This window comes from Sphaerodactylus townsendi, linkage group LG02 (genome assembly GCF_021028975.2).
Source record: "Sphaerodactylus townsendi isolate TG3544 linkage group LG02, MPM_Stown_v2.3, whole genome shotgun sequence".
Lineage (NCBI taxonomy): Eukaryota > Metazoa > Chordata > Lepidosauria > Squamata > Sphaerodactylidae > Sphaerodactylus > Sphaerodactylus townsendi.
The window spans coordinates 31,122,780-31,137,066 of record NC_059426.1 but is presented as its reverse complement, the minus strand read 5'-3'; the positions used below and the strand labels follow the sequence as shown (position 1 = coordinate 31,137,066).

Here is a 14,287-nt window from a genome sequence, read left to right as displayed (position 1 = left end):
AGTGTCCAAGACTGTACTGAAAGACTGAGCATACATGGGATGTTAGAGATCCTTGATTGGATCCCCAGGACTATTTCAGAGGCAAAAAGTAACTTTGGGGGCAAAGGCAGCTGATCACGATGAGGGCTACGGCACTTGATATTGAGTGCTGGTGTTGAATTCATAACCCCACACCTACCCCATTTCCCTAAACAGACACCTTTGGCACTGTATGGTGTCTTGTCTTTTTTTAAATTATTATTCCTTGGGCTTAAATCAGCACAGAAGGGCTCAGAGGGAACACACAGGGACCTCTGAACAGGAAAATGGCACAGGAGAAAAGCTGCCTCCCAAACACACACACACAACCTTTTCAAGTGCTGCAAACTATCAAGCCACCACCATGCTTTTTGTAGCTAACATATACATCCAGGACATCTGATCACAAATTCCTAGAACCACATGTATCTTGATCACAGGAAATCCCAACTCCATTAAGTGCGTTCAACCTGCAGCTCTCCAAATGTTCATGGACTACAATTCCCATCGGCCCTTGCCACCATGGCCAATTGGCTGTGGCAGGGGCTGATGGGAATTGTTGTCCATGAACATCTGGAGAATCACAGGTTGCAGACCCCTATGTGGTTCTTCAATTTTTGATTTGCTAACACCAAAGCAACCAGGAATTACTTCCAGGACAGACTATATTGAAAGTGCTAAGGCAACCCTTACAATACTGTCTTAAAGATTTCAGCTATACATGAATGCCCAAAGATTTCAGCTATACATCAATGCCCAAATTTTCAAAAGCACCCTGTGTGTAAGGAGCCCAAACATACATATAGCCCAACAGTACCGATGCTTTAAAAAGTTTTCACAAAGTTTGCAATGAAAGCAGAGAAGCATAAAAATACCACAGGATTGCATTATGAAACAATGGCAAAGGTAACATGAGAAAAAAGTTGCAATTTGGGGATTATAACTTATCTGTCAACCAAGCAATTTGTAATATTAACTCTGCCAAATAGTGGTAAAGAATTCTCAATATCCCTGTGATGGAAAGGGAAATGTGGGTAACATGAGTTTTGAAGTCTCTCCTGGCAAGCAAAATAAAACATCATCTGCAAAGATTAGTGTCTGAATTTTTCAAGGGGATTCTTTCAAAATCACAAATGATAATTACAGTACGTTGCAATGAGAAATGTCAGCATCAGCATGTAATACTTATGTTTGCCACCGACTTGCATTATATAAATACTTAACTGGATGCCAGAATTGCAATCAAGTCAACTGGATTAAGGCTGCAATATTGAAGCCCCTTTCATGGGAGTAAGCCCCACTGAATAAAATGGGACTTTGCTCCAAACAGGCTTGCTTAGGTTTACTCTGTTAAGCAGTCGAATTGGCAACTCTGATCAATATCAGGACTCCCAAGCCATAACTGATAAGAGCATTTGAAACAGGTGAGCCTGAACCTTGTGAATATCTCCTTTTTTCATCAATGGCCCCTGCCCAGAGTCAGCAACAGCTGCTGGCCCACATTTTCCCACGTTGCCAGGGCCAGCTGCCGCAACCACCTGACACCCGGCCGTCCCTCGGGACCCACCAACAGTGTCAGGAAGGGTGCAGGGGAGAACAGTGGGCCAGAGAAGACCTCTAATGCTGGCTTGCCCTGCAGGAGTTAGAAGCAAAATGGGCAGCGGCAACAGCTGGTAGTGACAAGCAGCAGAGGTTCAGGTATCCCGGGCCTTTGCATCAAGGACCCAGGTTGCACCTGGCTGACCCTGGGATGTCCACTCTGGTGTGACTGGGAGAGGAGGAAGCTGGCCCCACGCACTCCAGGTCTAAAAGAAGGGGCAGGGTCACAAGCATGATGGGCCAGAAAGACAGCCAGCGGCCTAATCAGGAAGCAGGGGAGGGTCTTTGGAGGACTGAGAGGGGAGAAATAACAAAAGGAGGAGGGAGGCAGGGAGACCTCCTGGCACAAGCAGAGTGGAACGATGGGGATAAGAAGTTAGAGGAACAGAAAGTGTGGCAGAGAAGAAGGAAGAGAGCCAGAGAGAGGCCTCACAAGTTGGGCCAGACAACCTGCTCATCAGTCCCAAGCGGCTTTAACCCTAGCTTCGTTCAGGCCTTAGTGATCACCCACTGGCAGGCCACCCTGAACCAACTCCACCAATGGAAGACAGCCAGGAGGCCCAGGAGTATTAGCAAGATGGAACAACCTGCTCCCAATGTAGACCAACGGAGTCAGAATGAGACACAGATCACCCAGGTGAAGGGAAGGAAGGACAACACACCCAGCAGCACCAGGCTAGGCAAGGGGCAACCCTCACAGACCCTTTGACTTTTTGTTATAATATGTTGTTAGTGTATAACAGGAGGTACAACTCCTGCTGTATTGGAATATAAACTTACATGTAACAAAAATTGTAATGTAAGAATTCAAAAGCAATGGCTACCGATTCTCCTTGACGATACTACTATAGTAATTTCACTGCTGTAGAACTGTTACAGCTCGTTACAATGAATATGGCATAAGAGGTTGGGTCTAAAAGTTGATCCCCTCCTGCAGCCCACAGAGGTCTCAGAAATACTGATTCTATGAGATGGATGGAAATCTTCAGGAGCAGACTGAGGGGAAAAAAGAGGGCTTTCAACAAAATGGAAGAATTGGTGAAAGCTCCCTCACGTTTAGGCCCAATGATTATAATGATATCAACAAAATTCAGGAGATTCCCCCCTCCCCTCAGTTTAGCAGAAAAATTCAACCATGGACTAGACACATCTCTGGCAAGAGCTTCTTTTGCATTCTTTTTCTTGCCCACCTCTCATGCAGTTCACATTATCAGGTGAGAGAGTCCATCCTGATGGGCAGGCACAGGAATAAAACCGCGGTCCCAGTGAAGAAAGCAGGCACAGGTGACTACAGGAGGATGAGGCACAAGAATTGGTACCTGAGATGAGAACAGAAGCACTGATAAATCAAAAAATGCAGCAAAGCGCCGTGGCACAAACTGAGCATGCACGATCCTCTAAGTCATCACTTGAGATGGGACAAGGGACAAGAGCTCAAGTTTGTCATGCCTAGCTTTCTACACACCCACTACGACCAGAATTCAAGGCTGTATACACCATTTCCCGAAGACAGTGATAACAATGAATGGATAACACTTGGGGGCCACAAAGGGAATAAACCACTCAGTTCCATAGTGTGAAAGGTGAGGTAGATCTGAATTAGAGGGAAGATTAATAATGTAGAAAAGGCTGGAGAAACGGCCAAACACGGTCACACACATTGAGCTGAAATCTGAGCTACGTGAGGGGCTTACGAACTCCTTTCTCTTCCCCCCTCACAACAAACACCCTGTGAGGTAGGTGGGGCTGAGAGAGCTCCGAAGAACTGTGACTAGCCCAAGGTCACCCAGCGGGCGTGTGTAAGAGTGCACAGACTAATCTGAATTCCTCAGATAAGCCTCCACAGCTCAAGCGGCAGAGCGGGGAATCAACCCAGTTCCTCCAGATAAGAGTACACCTGCTCTTAACCACTATGCCACTGCTTGAAATCAGTGTTGCCCCTAATCATGTCTACAGAAGACATTTCTGAAGTTCTCATTCACTGCTAAGACAAGGTTATCTTAATTCACTATTATCCTGTCCACTGTATTTACATTTCACCTAATGACCCAGTACATTTATGGAAGCCTTAAAGGAATGTTTCTGTGCCCTAGCTTAGTTTGAGCTTCACTGCAGATAGCTGCGTAAAAACCACTTTCAGTATTGGTTAATAGTCACATGCTTTGCTTTTCTGTGGCAAAACATAGTCTGCCAGACTTACCAGATGGCTGGTTCACAGGGTGGACTGCCATAATACCCAAAGGTTGGTGAATATTATAAATAACAACAGTTTGATTTCCTCCATGCCACTTGTTGGCTCGAATAACACGGTTGGTGTATTTCTCACTCCAGTATACAAAATCTTCAAAGATTGTGAGGGCGTGAGGATGCTGCAAAACCTAAAAGAAGGGCAAAGGGCTGGTTTCCATAGATCGTCATTATCCTACCACTCTCCTAAACAAAAATCTGAAGTCACCATGTAGCTTGAAAACCTTTCTCTCATTTAAGTGGCTCTTCCTCCAACAGAAAAACCACTTGAGTAGGAAAGATAATCCTTGGGCTGGTGGAAGGCTCTTTAGGCTGAAGACAGTTCTTTTCCTGCAACCTAAGGCAAGATACCTCCCAGAATCCACAATGAGTATGAAATAATAAAATAATAACAGAATAATAGAGCATAATGGAAAGATATAATCTATACCTGCTCACTATGCCTTTTCCTTTTTTGATTTGGTAAAACATGACTGAGCATTCTGACTGAGCAAAATAAAAGTGTTTCAGTGGGTGATTTAACTTTTTTTTGCCTCCCACTACTGGCCTATTAAAGGGTGGGTTCAGCAATTTAGAAAAAACTGCAAGGCTATGCAGTTGCAAACTTAATGTGGTTGAAACCCCGACTCACCAACTCTTGCACTGCACCAGATTTGATAACATCAGATCTAAATATACCAACTTACATTTTTTCTTCCAATCTGGGCTGCCTGATCTGACTAGGTTATCTCTATTGTTAAACAACTCGGATCCTGTGGATGCTTTGTTGAAGAGATAAGCCAATTTCACATTCTTGCGGAGATAGTTGAGGGAAGTTCTCAGATAGAGAAGCGTGCTTGTTGCATGCTCCGTGGAGACGCTTTTATCTATCATGTATTCATGCATTTGCTCCTGATTTATGTATTTCTTTCTTACTATGCCAATAAAGGCTTATGTATGTATGTATGCCTCCCACTGCACCCAAAACTGCCACCCAAATGCTGTCCTGTCTGACAAGGAGCAACACTGTAAGTTGTCATTCTGGACTACAGCTGGAGAGGGGGGAGGGTATATTCCAGAACGTAGACATCCTCCTGCCCATGGAGTCAATACACTGGATCTAATTAGTTTTTCAAAAATTACTGCCATAATCTATGGTTTATTATTTTTCTAAGTCAGGGGTCACCAATCTTTTTGACCCTGTGGACACCTTGGAATTCTGACAAAGGGTAATGGATGCAAGCACCAAATGGCTGACATAGGAGCTGCAGCCAACATGCAGTGGGAACCCAAGCACAGGGGAGGGGAAGGGATGAAAAAGATGAAAACAAATACTGTTATGGTAGCCCTCATTTGTCTTTTTTCATACCAAGTCACTTGCCACCACCTGCCGCCTGTTGTTTCCATTGTAATCACAGAAATCGATGTAATCGAGGTATGCATCAGCAAAATATAGCAATCTGTTTGGATAGTCGATGGCAAGCCCATTGGGCCAATAGACCTTGCTGGTGACGATGGCGGTTCGCAATGTGCCATCCATGCTCGCTCTTTCGATCCGGGGATTCCGACCCCAGTCTGTCCAGAACATCAAGTGAGCACTGTGGAAAGAAGTGCATTATTCTCCAGATTAGAATCCGCCACTCTTAACCAAAACACCACACTGGCTCTTACCAAGCTGAATGCAACATGTTGGCCATGAACATAGCTCATTAAACCTCTTGTAATTCCTGTCCAGCTGGGACTTCAAAAGTAGGATGGTCATTCAGTAGTTTGAAAAATCACAGTATATGGTGGGGGGACTATATTTGGTTCAGTATTCAGAGCCGGTTCAACACCCAATCAAACCCACAGGCCACTTGAGATACCACAACCCCATAATACCACTGGGGGTCATCTTGCTGCTGGCTGGAAATGGCATGGCAGGAGCTATCTCAGTTCCAAAAGCCTGCCAATCAAGTCCGAGGTAAAAACCTATAGGTGTTGTTTTGGATCTGGCTGACAGTAACATGGTAGGAAGCAGGAAACCCAATTAAGGTGCGTTCAGGAGAGGGGAAGGATAAAAAACTAAATAAATAAACAAAACTATGATCTATCATATGTAGAATAAATTGGACTAAGATCACACAAGCCTTATGTAAATTAACTACTTGAAATTCCTGATGGTTTTTCAAATCATATAAAGTGTATGTGGGATGTACACTAATCAAGGTCAAATGCTGCTTGATTAATAAATGCTGGTTCCAAATAAATAAGTCTAGAGTCTGCCCCCCCCCCCACCCAAGCTTCTTCCATTAGTTTCATCCAATTCCTATTCCTTCACTACAACTATCCACATCACATGACATTTTGTCTACAAGGATCCCCCAGGTCCTTGGGATAAGCCATTTTGGAGGCCACCAGTTAATAGGATCAATCCCAGTTAATAGGATCAATCCCATGGTTAATCATCGTAACCACACTGACACACTTAATCCCAGTCTGAAGTTCTGGTTTGCAGATGAAATGCCAAACCATAATTTTCAAGCCAGTTGGGACGTAGTTTGGTGCTCTACAGTTATCTCCCGGTTTTTAAAGATGCAAGCCATGATTTGCCATGACATCTGGACTATTCCAAGAGTTCCAACACCCACCAACTGCTTGCTAAAGTAGCAACATTTCAGTTGATTATAACACTATGGGTTTTCAGAAGGAAGGGAAAGGGAAAGAGCACTTACTCTATCCTGGGATCTAGAACAAGCCCTCTTGGGTTTGTTATATTTTCACTGATCAGAACAGTCCTGTGGCTTCCGTCAAGTCTGGAGACTTCAATCGTTTCCAGGACAAAGTCTGTCCAGTATAGATTACGGCCTACCCAATCCACCGCTAGGCTTTCTGTTACAGTGACACCACTGTCAAACACCTGCCAAAAACAATGAAAGAGCAAGTTGACACTTCTGCAACCCTTTGCAGTTACAAATGGGTATAAACACTCAAAGAAGCAGTGCTATCATTTACTGTCATAACATCCCCCTCCGTCATAACATTGATGGACCCTGCCGTTCCCCTCCTGGGAAGGTTTTTAACTGTTGGCTGCCATCTATTATATACTGATTTTTGATATGCTGTTTTTAACAGGGTTAGTATTTAATGTGAATAGGGCCTATATTATTTATTTATGGCTGTTGATTTTTTTAACTGTGCTCTATCTGTTATTTTGTTGTACACTGCCCTGAGCCCTCCGGGGAGGGCGATTGATTGATTGATTGATTGATTGATTGATTGATTGATTGATTGATTGATTGATTGATTGATTGATTGATTGATTGATTGATTGATTGACTGATTGATTAAACAAACAAACAAACAAACAAACATACCGCCCCATCCCCGAAGGGCTCTGGGCAGTGTACAACATAAAATAGTATATATAAAATCAGCATGAATATAATTTCCATAAACACACTTAAAACAGTAATTGTTTCCAGAAAAGGCATCTCACGAAACCTTACTTAAACTAAAACTTAAACTTAACCCTCCTAAAAAGGAGGGGGGGGAGGTAATGGGTCCTGATGACATTGAAGACCCAGAAAGTAATGGGGGGGGGTAATGGGGGGGCACACTCAGCGGCTGGTCTCTCCAAATAATATAATAATAACAATAACAACGACAACGATGATGATGAACAGGGACTATGCATTTTGAAACGGTGCTCTTCATTTTATTTATTCATTTATTATTAATCTTATATACCGCCCCTCCCCCAAAGGGCTCTGGGCAGTGCACAACATGAAATACAACAACAAAACAGATGGAGCACATAAACAGAATACCAATTATAAAAAACTAATACAGGCTCCATTAACCATAAATGCTAAAACTCCTTAAAATACAGCGTTTGAGACAAAATACTGAACAATTATTATTGGCGTCCAGCATTAAAACCCTCATTAAAAAACCCTCCTGAGGAGGGGGGAACAGTGTGTCCTATTGATGTTAAAAGGCCCCAAGATGTAAAAGGAGAGCAAGGGCAGAAATCTATCAAGCAATATGCTGTTAATAGGATTGCTATATTATATCTAATGTTCTTTACATGTTCTTTATCTAATGGTCCACAGGCACGCACAAACATTCTACAGGAATATGTGGAGACATGGAACCTCCTTGACGGTCCACCAAGGTCATTACTGCCCACTCAGACTGGCAGCAGCGATCAGGCAGAGTCTTTCAAGTCATCCGCTACCTGAACGCTTTAACTCACAGGTGTCAAACTCGTGGCCCTCCAGATGTTATGGACTACAGTTCCCATCATCCCCTGCCAGCATCATGCTGGCAGGGGATTATGGGAACTGTAGTCCATAACATCTGGAGGGCCGCAAGTTTGACACCTATGCAAGGTGCTGAGGATTGAACCTGGGACCATCTGTCAAGCAAAGGTTCTTCTACCAAGCCACGGCCCCTCTCCTGAAGTTATTATTTCTAAAGACAACAGAACAGGATCAGAAGTGAAGACAATGCTTGTGTATGAAGACCAGTCCGCTGCCCCACAGGAATATATATATGCAAGAGGGTGACAGAGGCCTCTTCCGTACATGCAAAATAATACACTTTCAATCCACTCTCACAATTGTTTGCAAGTGGATTTTGCTATTCTGCACAGTAAAATCCAGCTTCAAAGTACATTGAAAGTAGGTTGAAAGTGCATTATTCTGCATGTGAGGAAGGAGAGAGGGATCCCTTCAGGGCATAATGGATCCCTCTTTCTCAACTTTATCTCCCACAGCATGCACAAACTTTTTTACGAGTATTGGCACTGGAATGTGACTAGGCAAAGTTAGGTCCTGGTCACATCTCCCACCAACTGTCCGGGCCCTGCGGGACCTTAATGAGTTCTGTAGGGCTTGTAAGACTGAGCTATTCCGCCGGGCTTTCGGGGAGGCCAGCCGCTGATACCCCCTCCCTCCCTCCTCCCTTTCTCTCCCCTCCCCTTTTTCCCCTTTTTCTCCCTTTTAACAGTTGGGACTTTGTTGTCCCTTTTTAGAAGAGTTTAGCCATTAGATGCCATCTGTATTTTATATTAAGATTTTAATGCCGAGTTTAATTTGTACCGGTACAAATTGTGCCACTGTATTATTTGTGATTGTTATTTATTGGTTATTTGTAGTTGTTGTAAACCGCCCTGAGCCCTCCGGGGGAGGGCGGTCTATAAGTTTAATAATAAATAAACAAACAAACAAACAAATAAATCTCGCATATCCCTGTCCAGGCCTTATCACTCCAACAGATCAATGAATATGTGCCGTTCAGTCCTGCAATGAGAATAAGCCCGCCTTCAATAACAGACTTACTACTTTTCTGTCTGTCCCATTCTGGTATGCAGTCCAGATTTTGTCCTGCGTGACGTCAGACCAAAAGATTCGACCCGTCACCGAATCGAAATCAATGGCTACAATGTTCCTGCCGTCTCGAACCAAAGAATAAATGTGCTGTGCATGAGAAGTGATGTTGTCTGCAACTATTTGGTTACGGCTTGCTACTAACAAGAGAAGATTCCCAGACTCTGCAAAAGACGCAAGCAGAAATCACTGTAATTTGCAACTGATTCAGAATCAGTAATTCCTTTAACACATTCATAACATCCCTAACATGGATTAGCAAGAGCCTCCATTTCTGAAAACTGAAATCACATACTCCATTCCTGCAATATCCCTGTAATAGGCTCTGTGAGGAAACAGGATTGTGATGTTATACTAGCTGATCATTTGCCTTAAGCAGCATGTATTCTTTGCTAACTAGATGCAAAGTCTGAGGTTCCATGGCATATTTATAGTGCTGTAATCCACCCAGAGGGAAAGAAGATGCCAGTCATTGGAGAAATTTCATCTCTCTACAATTACACTGCACAGCATTTTTAGCAAATTAAACCACTCAAGTGACTGGGTAAAATGTGCCATCTTAGTAGTTCCATCAGCTTAAATATGGATTTTATATTGCTCTTTACTTTAAAAAAAGATATATTTAAACGTGCTTGAACGAAATCTGCAAAATAGTTGCAAGTACTAACCTGCTCCACAATTTAAAATATCACAAGCAAATTCTATTAACTTACAATCGAACAAGTAAAAAACAGTGGGGCAGCTACATAACTAATGAAGACCATGCTCGTGTACAGTGGAACCTCGGTTTTTGTCGGTAATCCGTCCGGGAAACCTTGGCGCAAACCAAAACCGACGAAAACCAAGACTTCCATTGGCAAGCCATGCAAATGCATGGGTCCCGGTTTTCGTTGCGAAAATAACGCACGCGCGCCGACAAAACCCAAAGAAACCAACGAAAACCGAGTCAACTTTTTCACAGAGAGAATCGTCGAAAACCGAAACCGACGAAAACTGAGCCTCCACTGGATTTGCCCCTTTCTGATCATAAGATACTACCAAAAGTCAAGCTCAGCACTGTCTACTTGGCTTTCAGAGACTTTCTAGGAAAAGAACCTTCATCCCTAGTACTTCTTACCTGAAATTTTCAAAACTTGAAATGCCCTCGATTGAACCTTGGACCTTCTGCATGCAAAATCCACGAGTTCCACTCTCCTGTACATCTTTAATTTAGTATTCCTTACCTGCAACTTTGCAAGTCCTCTGATTGGTTTCTAGCACATAGCCTTCATCACAGTAACACCTAAAAGATCCTCTTTCGTTGTGGCAGTATTGGCTGCAGAATCCTGGAGGATCACACTCATTGATATCTTCGCACGTCTTGGAGTCATTGGCCAGCTGGTACCCAAATGGGCAGGAGCACTGGGCTCCAAAAGGTCCCTGAATGCATTCGTGTGTGCAGCCAGCATTATTATCCGAGCAACTCTCTTGGTCTTTGAACAAATGGGAGAAGGGTGCTTGGTTAGCTGTTATCAAAACTTTTACCTCCCTTAAAGTATAAAAAATGCAACCACAAATGCTAAGCAATAGGGGATGCTCTACTTCAAGTTTACATTTGTTCAAAAATATGGCGGGGGAAACTGCCATCAAGCCATGGCCGACATGGTAACCTTGTAAGGTTTTTAAGTCAGAAAACAAGCAGAAGTGGTTTGCCACTATCTGCCCCTGCACAACAACCCTGAATTTCCTTGATAGTCTCCCATCCAAATATTAACCAGGGCTGACTCTGCTTATCTTCCGTGATCTGATGAGTTCAGGCTAGCCAGGGAAATAGGATATGAATAAAAAGGACTGTGCACTGAATACATCCAGAATAGGTAGCATGGGGGTGGGGGATTGCACGGAATTGATCTCTTCCCTATTTTTATGCCCCCACCCTCCCCATGCCAATGAATTCTTGAGGGTTCCGGAATCCTTTGAAGTAGCTTTGAGGGGAAAGCGGTACAAATCGGTTCTGATGACTTGTCCCGTTAAATGGAAGACTTGAATCCAGCCCATTTCTTCCATGCACAGGGAACCAATCGGAGGAAAATTAGCAATTGTGCCCGCTAGCCAATGAATTCTTCAACCAACCAGAATGAATAGACTGGATACTATAGAAAGATACAAATTCGCAATCCTTTCAAACAGACATTAATCTTTGGATATCGCAAATTAGTACTTGAGTGGCCAAAACTCAGGTCCCTTCCGCACATGCAGAATAATGCACTTTCAATCCATTTTCAATCCATTTTGCAGCTGGATTTTACTGTGCGGAATAGCAAAATCCATTTTCAAACCATGGTGAAAGCGGATTGAAAGTGCATTATTCTGCAGGTGCGGAAAGGGCCTCAGTCTGGACTCCCTTCGCAACAAACTCAATCAAGGTTGTTGCTTTAGAACAGTGGTTCTCAACCTTCCTAATGCCGCGACCCTTTAATACAGTTCCTCATGTTGTGGTGACCCCCAACCCTAAAATTTATCAATTTTACAGATGGAGAACACTGATGCAGAGAGTCTTAGGTGACCTCTGTGAAAGGGTCGTTCGACCCCCAAAGGGGTCCCAACCCCCAGGTTGTGAACCACTGGTTTAGAAAAACAAACCTGAGTAAATCGATCTCTGACACCAGGTCAGGGATCCCTGCTTCCGCAAACAAGCCCTAGGTTTTTAACAAATGTGACCTGAAATTTCGCCATAGCAACATGCGTCCAATATGGTTTATGATCATACCTGGCTGAGGCTCATCTGAGAATGTGCATTGATTAGAAAAAAAGGAGGAAAGAAAGAAAGGTTAGAATTAAGTGTAAATCAACACGGATAGTAATCAGCACAAACGCCGTTTCAGGCCCCTCGTAAATTTTAAGATTAAAATCAGATAAAAGTTAGGAATACGGAAGAAAATATTAAAGACTGAACAAAATTTAATTTTACATTGAAAGCGGCTACTGATTAAGTTACAGTCTCAAATCATTAATTTAAAATGGCGTTTAAAGGCATAAGCGTGTAGATTCAAAATTTAATGAAGTTATCTGAAGCATAGCATTCAAATCACACATGTATTCAATGAATTCCTGAAAATGGCTTTTTGCAACTTGCAAAAGACCAGTAATCAGTGGTGGGATTCAGGACCACTTCGGCAGAAACGGTTGTTAAAATGGTGCTTGTAAACAACCAGTTGTTAAATGATTTGAATCCCACCACCGGAACCGGCTGTTAAATTATTTGGATCCCACCACTGCCAGTAATGTTTCAGCAAGCTTGTTCTCACTGTTGGGCTACGAAGCATACAGTTACCAAAGCACAGGACAGAACTGATGGATTCCATTTCCGTTTCGTAGGCCACTTCATTGTTTCTGTTTATTTCAGTTTCTATGAGCTTCCTTCAGAGAATAAAAAGTGGCATTTCTGGATCTTTCCAGTTTGTCCTCACAACCATCCCATGAGGTAGGTTTAATCTGAAACACGCTGATGGGCACATACTGAGATTTTGAACCTAGTCTTCTCTGGCCTAAACTACAATAATATCCACGGTTTTATTGGTTTATTAGATATCCTGTTGTTTTTTTCTTATCAGTAGCAACCCAACATGGTATACACCATCATTTTTCCCTCCATTTTCTCTTCACAACAAGAACCCTGTGGTGTAGAGTAGGCTCAGAGAGAATGACTGGGCCAAAGTCACTCAGCGACCTTCCATGGCATTGTGGGGATTCAAACTCCCAGATGATAGATAGTCTAACACGCCAATCACCATACTACCGTGTTTCCCCGAAAATAAGACAGGGTCTTATATTAATTTTTGCTACAAAAGATGCTTTAGGGCTTATTTTCAGGGGATGTCTTATTTTTTTCCCCCTATGATTTTGCACCCCCCACGTGACCAGATGAGTTGCACCGGGGAATCTGTAACTAGGGCTTATTTTTGGAGTAGGGCTTATATTTCAAGCATCCTCCAAAAATCCCGAAAAATCATGCGAGGGCTTATTTTCGGGATAGGGCTTATTTTTGGGGAAACAGGGTAGGCTAGCTTTTGTATGTCTCCATACATGCAAAATGGTAACTCACTGCAGAGAGGTGATTCATCAGCTCCATTGGGACAATCTGAAAGGTTGTCACACACTCTGCTCAGATTGACACAAACGCTGTGGCCTGGGCACTGCCACTGCCAGCTGGGACACCGGAATGGCGGAGTGGGACAATCTCTCTCATCGCTCATGTCCCTGCAATCATTGTCTCCATCGCAGATCCAAGCCCGATAGACACAGTTTCCATTATCACAGCGGAAAAGAGAAGGAGGACAAGTCCTGGGAGGACACCTGTGATGTTCATCCGAGCTATCAGCGCAGTCAGGGTGTCCATCACATTCCCAGGTAGCCGGGATACAGTTACCATCGGACTGGCACTGAAATTCATTCTGGTGACACATCCCTGTAGGCCTTGTGGCTGAAAAGGGAGATATCAAGCAGGCAGGACAGAATTAGCATGTAGATAAAAATGAGAACAATGTATTGTCGAAGGCATGCATGGCCGGAATCACTAGGATACAACCAATCACTGGGTTGTATGGCTGCTGGCAGACACAGATGCAGGTAAAACGTCAGGAGAAAATACTACTGGAACACAGCCATACAACCCAGAAAACCCACAGCATCCTAATGAGCATAATGTTGAATATGACTGGCCACAAAGCTTTAGAAGTTAACCAAGAGGGGGAGACCTGTGATGAATTAGAAAGGAGAAACTGATTTCTTCCTCCTGTCCTCACCAGCACTGGCTCCAAATCCCTACACCTTCCTTGTGTTGCCACACACACACACACCTACACACACACTTTCCCTGCCATCTCCAAGCCATCAGCATTTTTTTTTTGTCCCACGTCAACTCCAAATACTGTCAAGGAGATGACCTTGTTTAGTTGTTTCTTGCTCTTTCTAGAGTTTGGTTCATGCTTTTGGGCTTTGTTAAATTGCTGAGAGCCCTCTCTGGGAAGTAAATGACATGATGACTTGCAGCGTTGGGGGGAGGGGTGGTATGGGATGAGACTAGTCAGACA

The 14,287-nt window shown here is 43.4% G+C and overlaps 1 protein-coding gene across 1 annotated transcript in view; it reads right to left on the bottom strand.

The window, feature by feature from the left end:
- LRP2 (LDL receptor related protein 2) overlaps positions 1–14,287 on the bottom strand; it is a 224,269-nt gene that overhangs the window by 100,877 nt on the left and 109,105 nt on the right. The window contains exons 16-23 of the mRNA XM_048484475.1: positions 13,300–13,677; positions 11,965–11,979; positions 10,439–10,687; positions 9,168–9,379; positions 6,558–6,742; positions 5,213–5,441; positions 3,818–3,995; positions 2,808–2,936 (exon numbers count right to left, since the gene is read on the bottom strand). Of these exons, the coding sequence (XP_048340432.1) occupies positions 2,808–2,936; positions 3,818–3,995; positions 5,213–5,441; positions 6,558–6,742; positions 9,168–9,379; positions 10,439–10,687; positions 11,965–11,979; positions 13,300–13,677 (1,575 nt within the window). The remainder of the gene's footprint in view (positions 1–2,807; positions 2,937–3,817; positions 3,996–5,212; positions 5,442–6,557; positions 6,743–9,167; positions 9,380–10,438; positions 10,688–11,964; positions 11,980–13,299; positions 13,678–14,287) is intronic.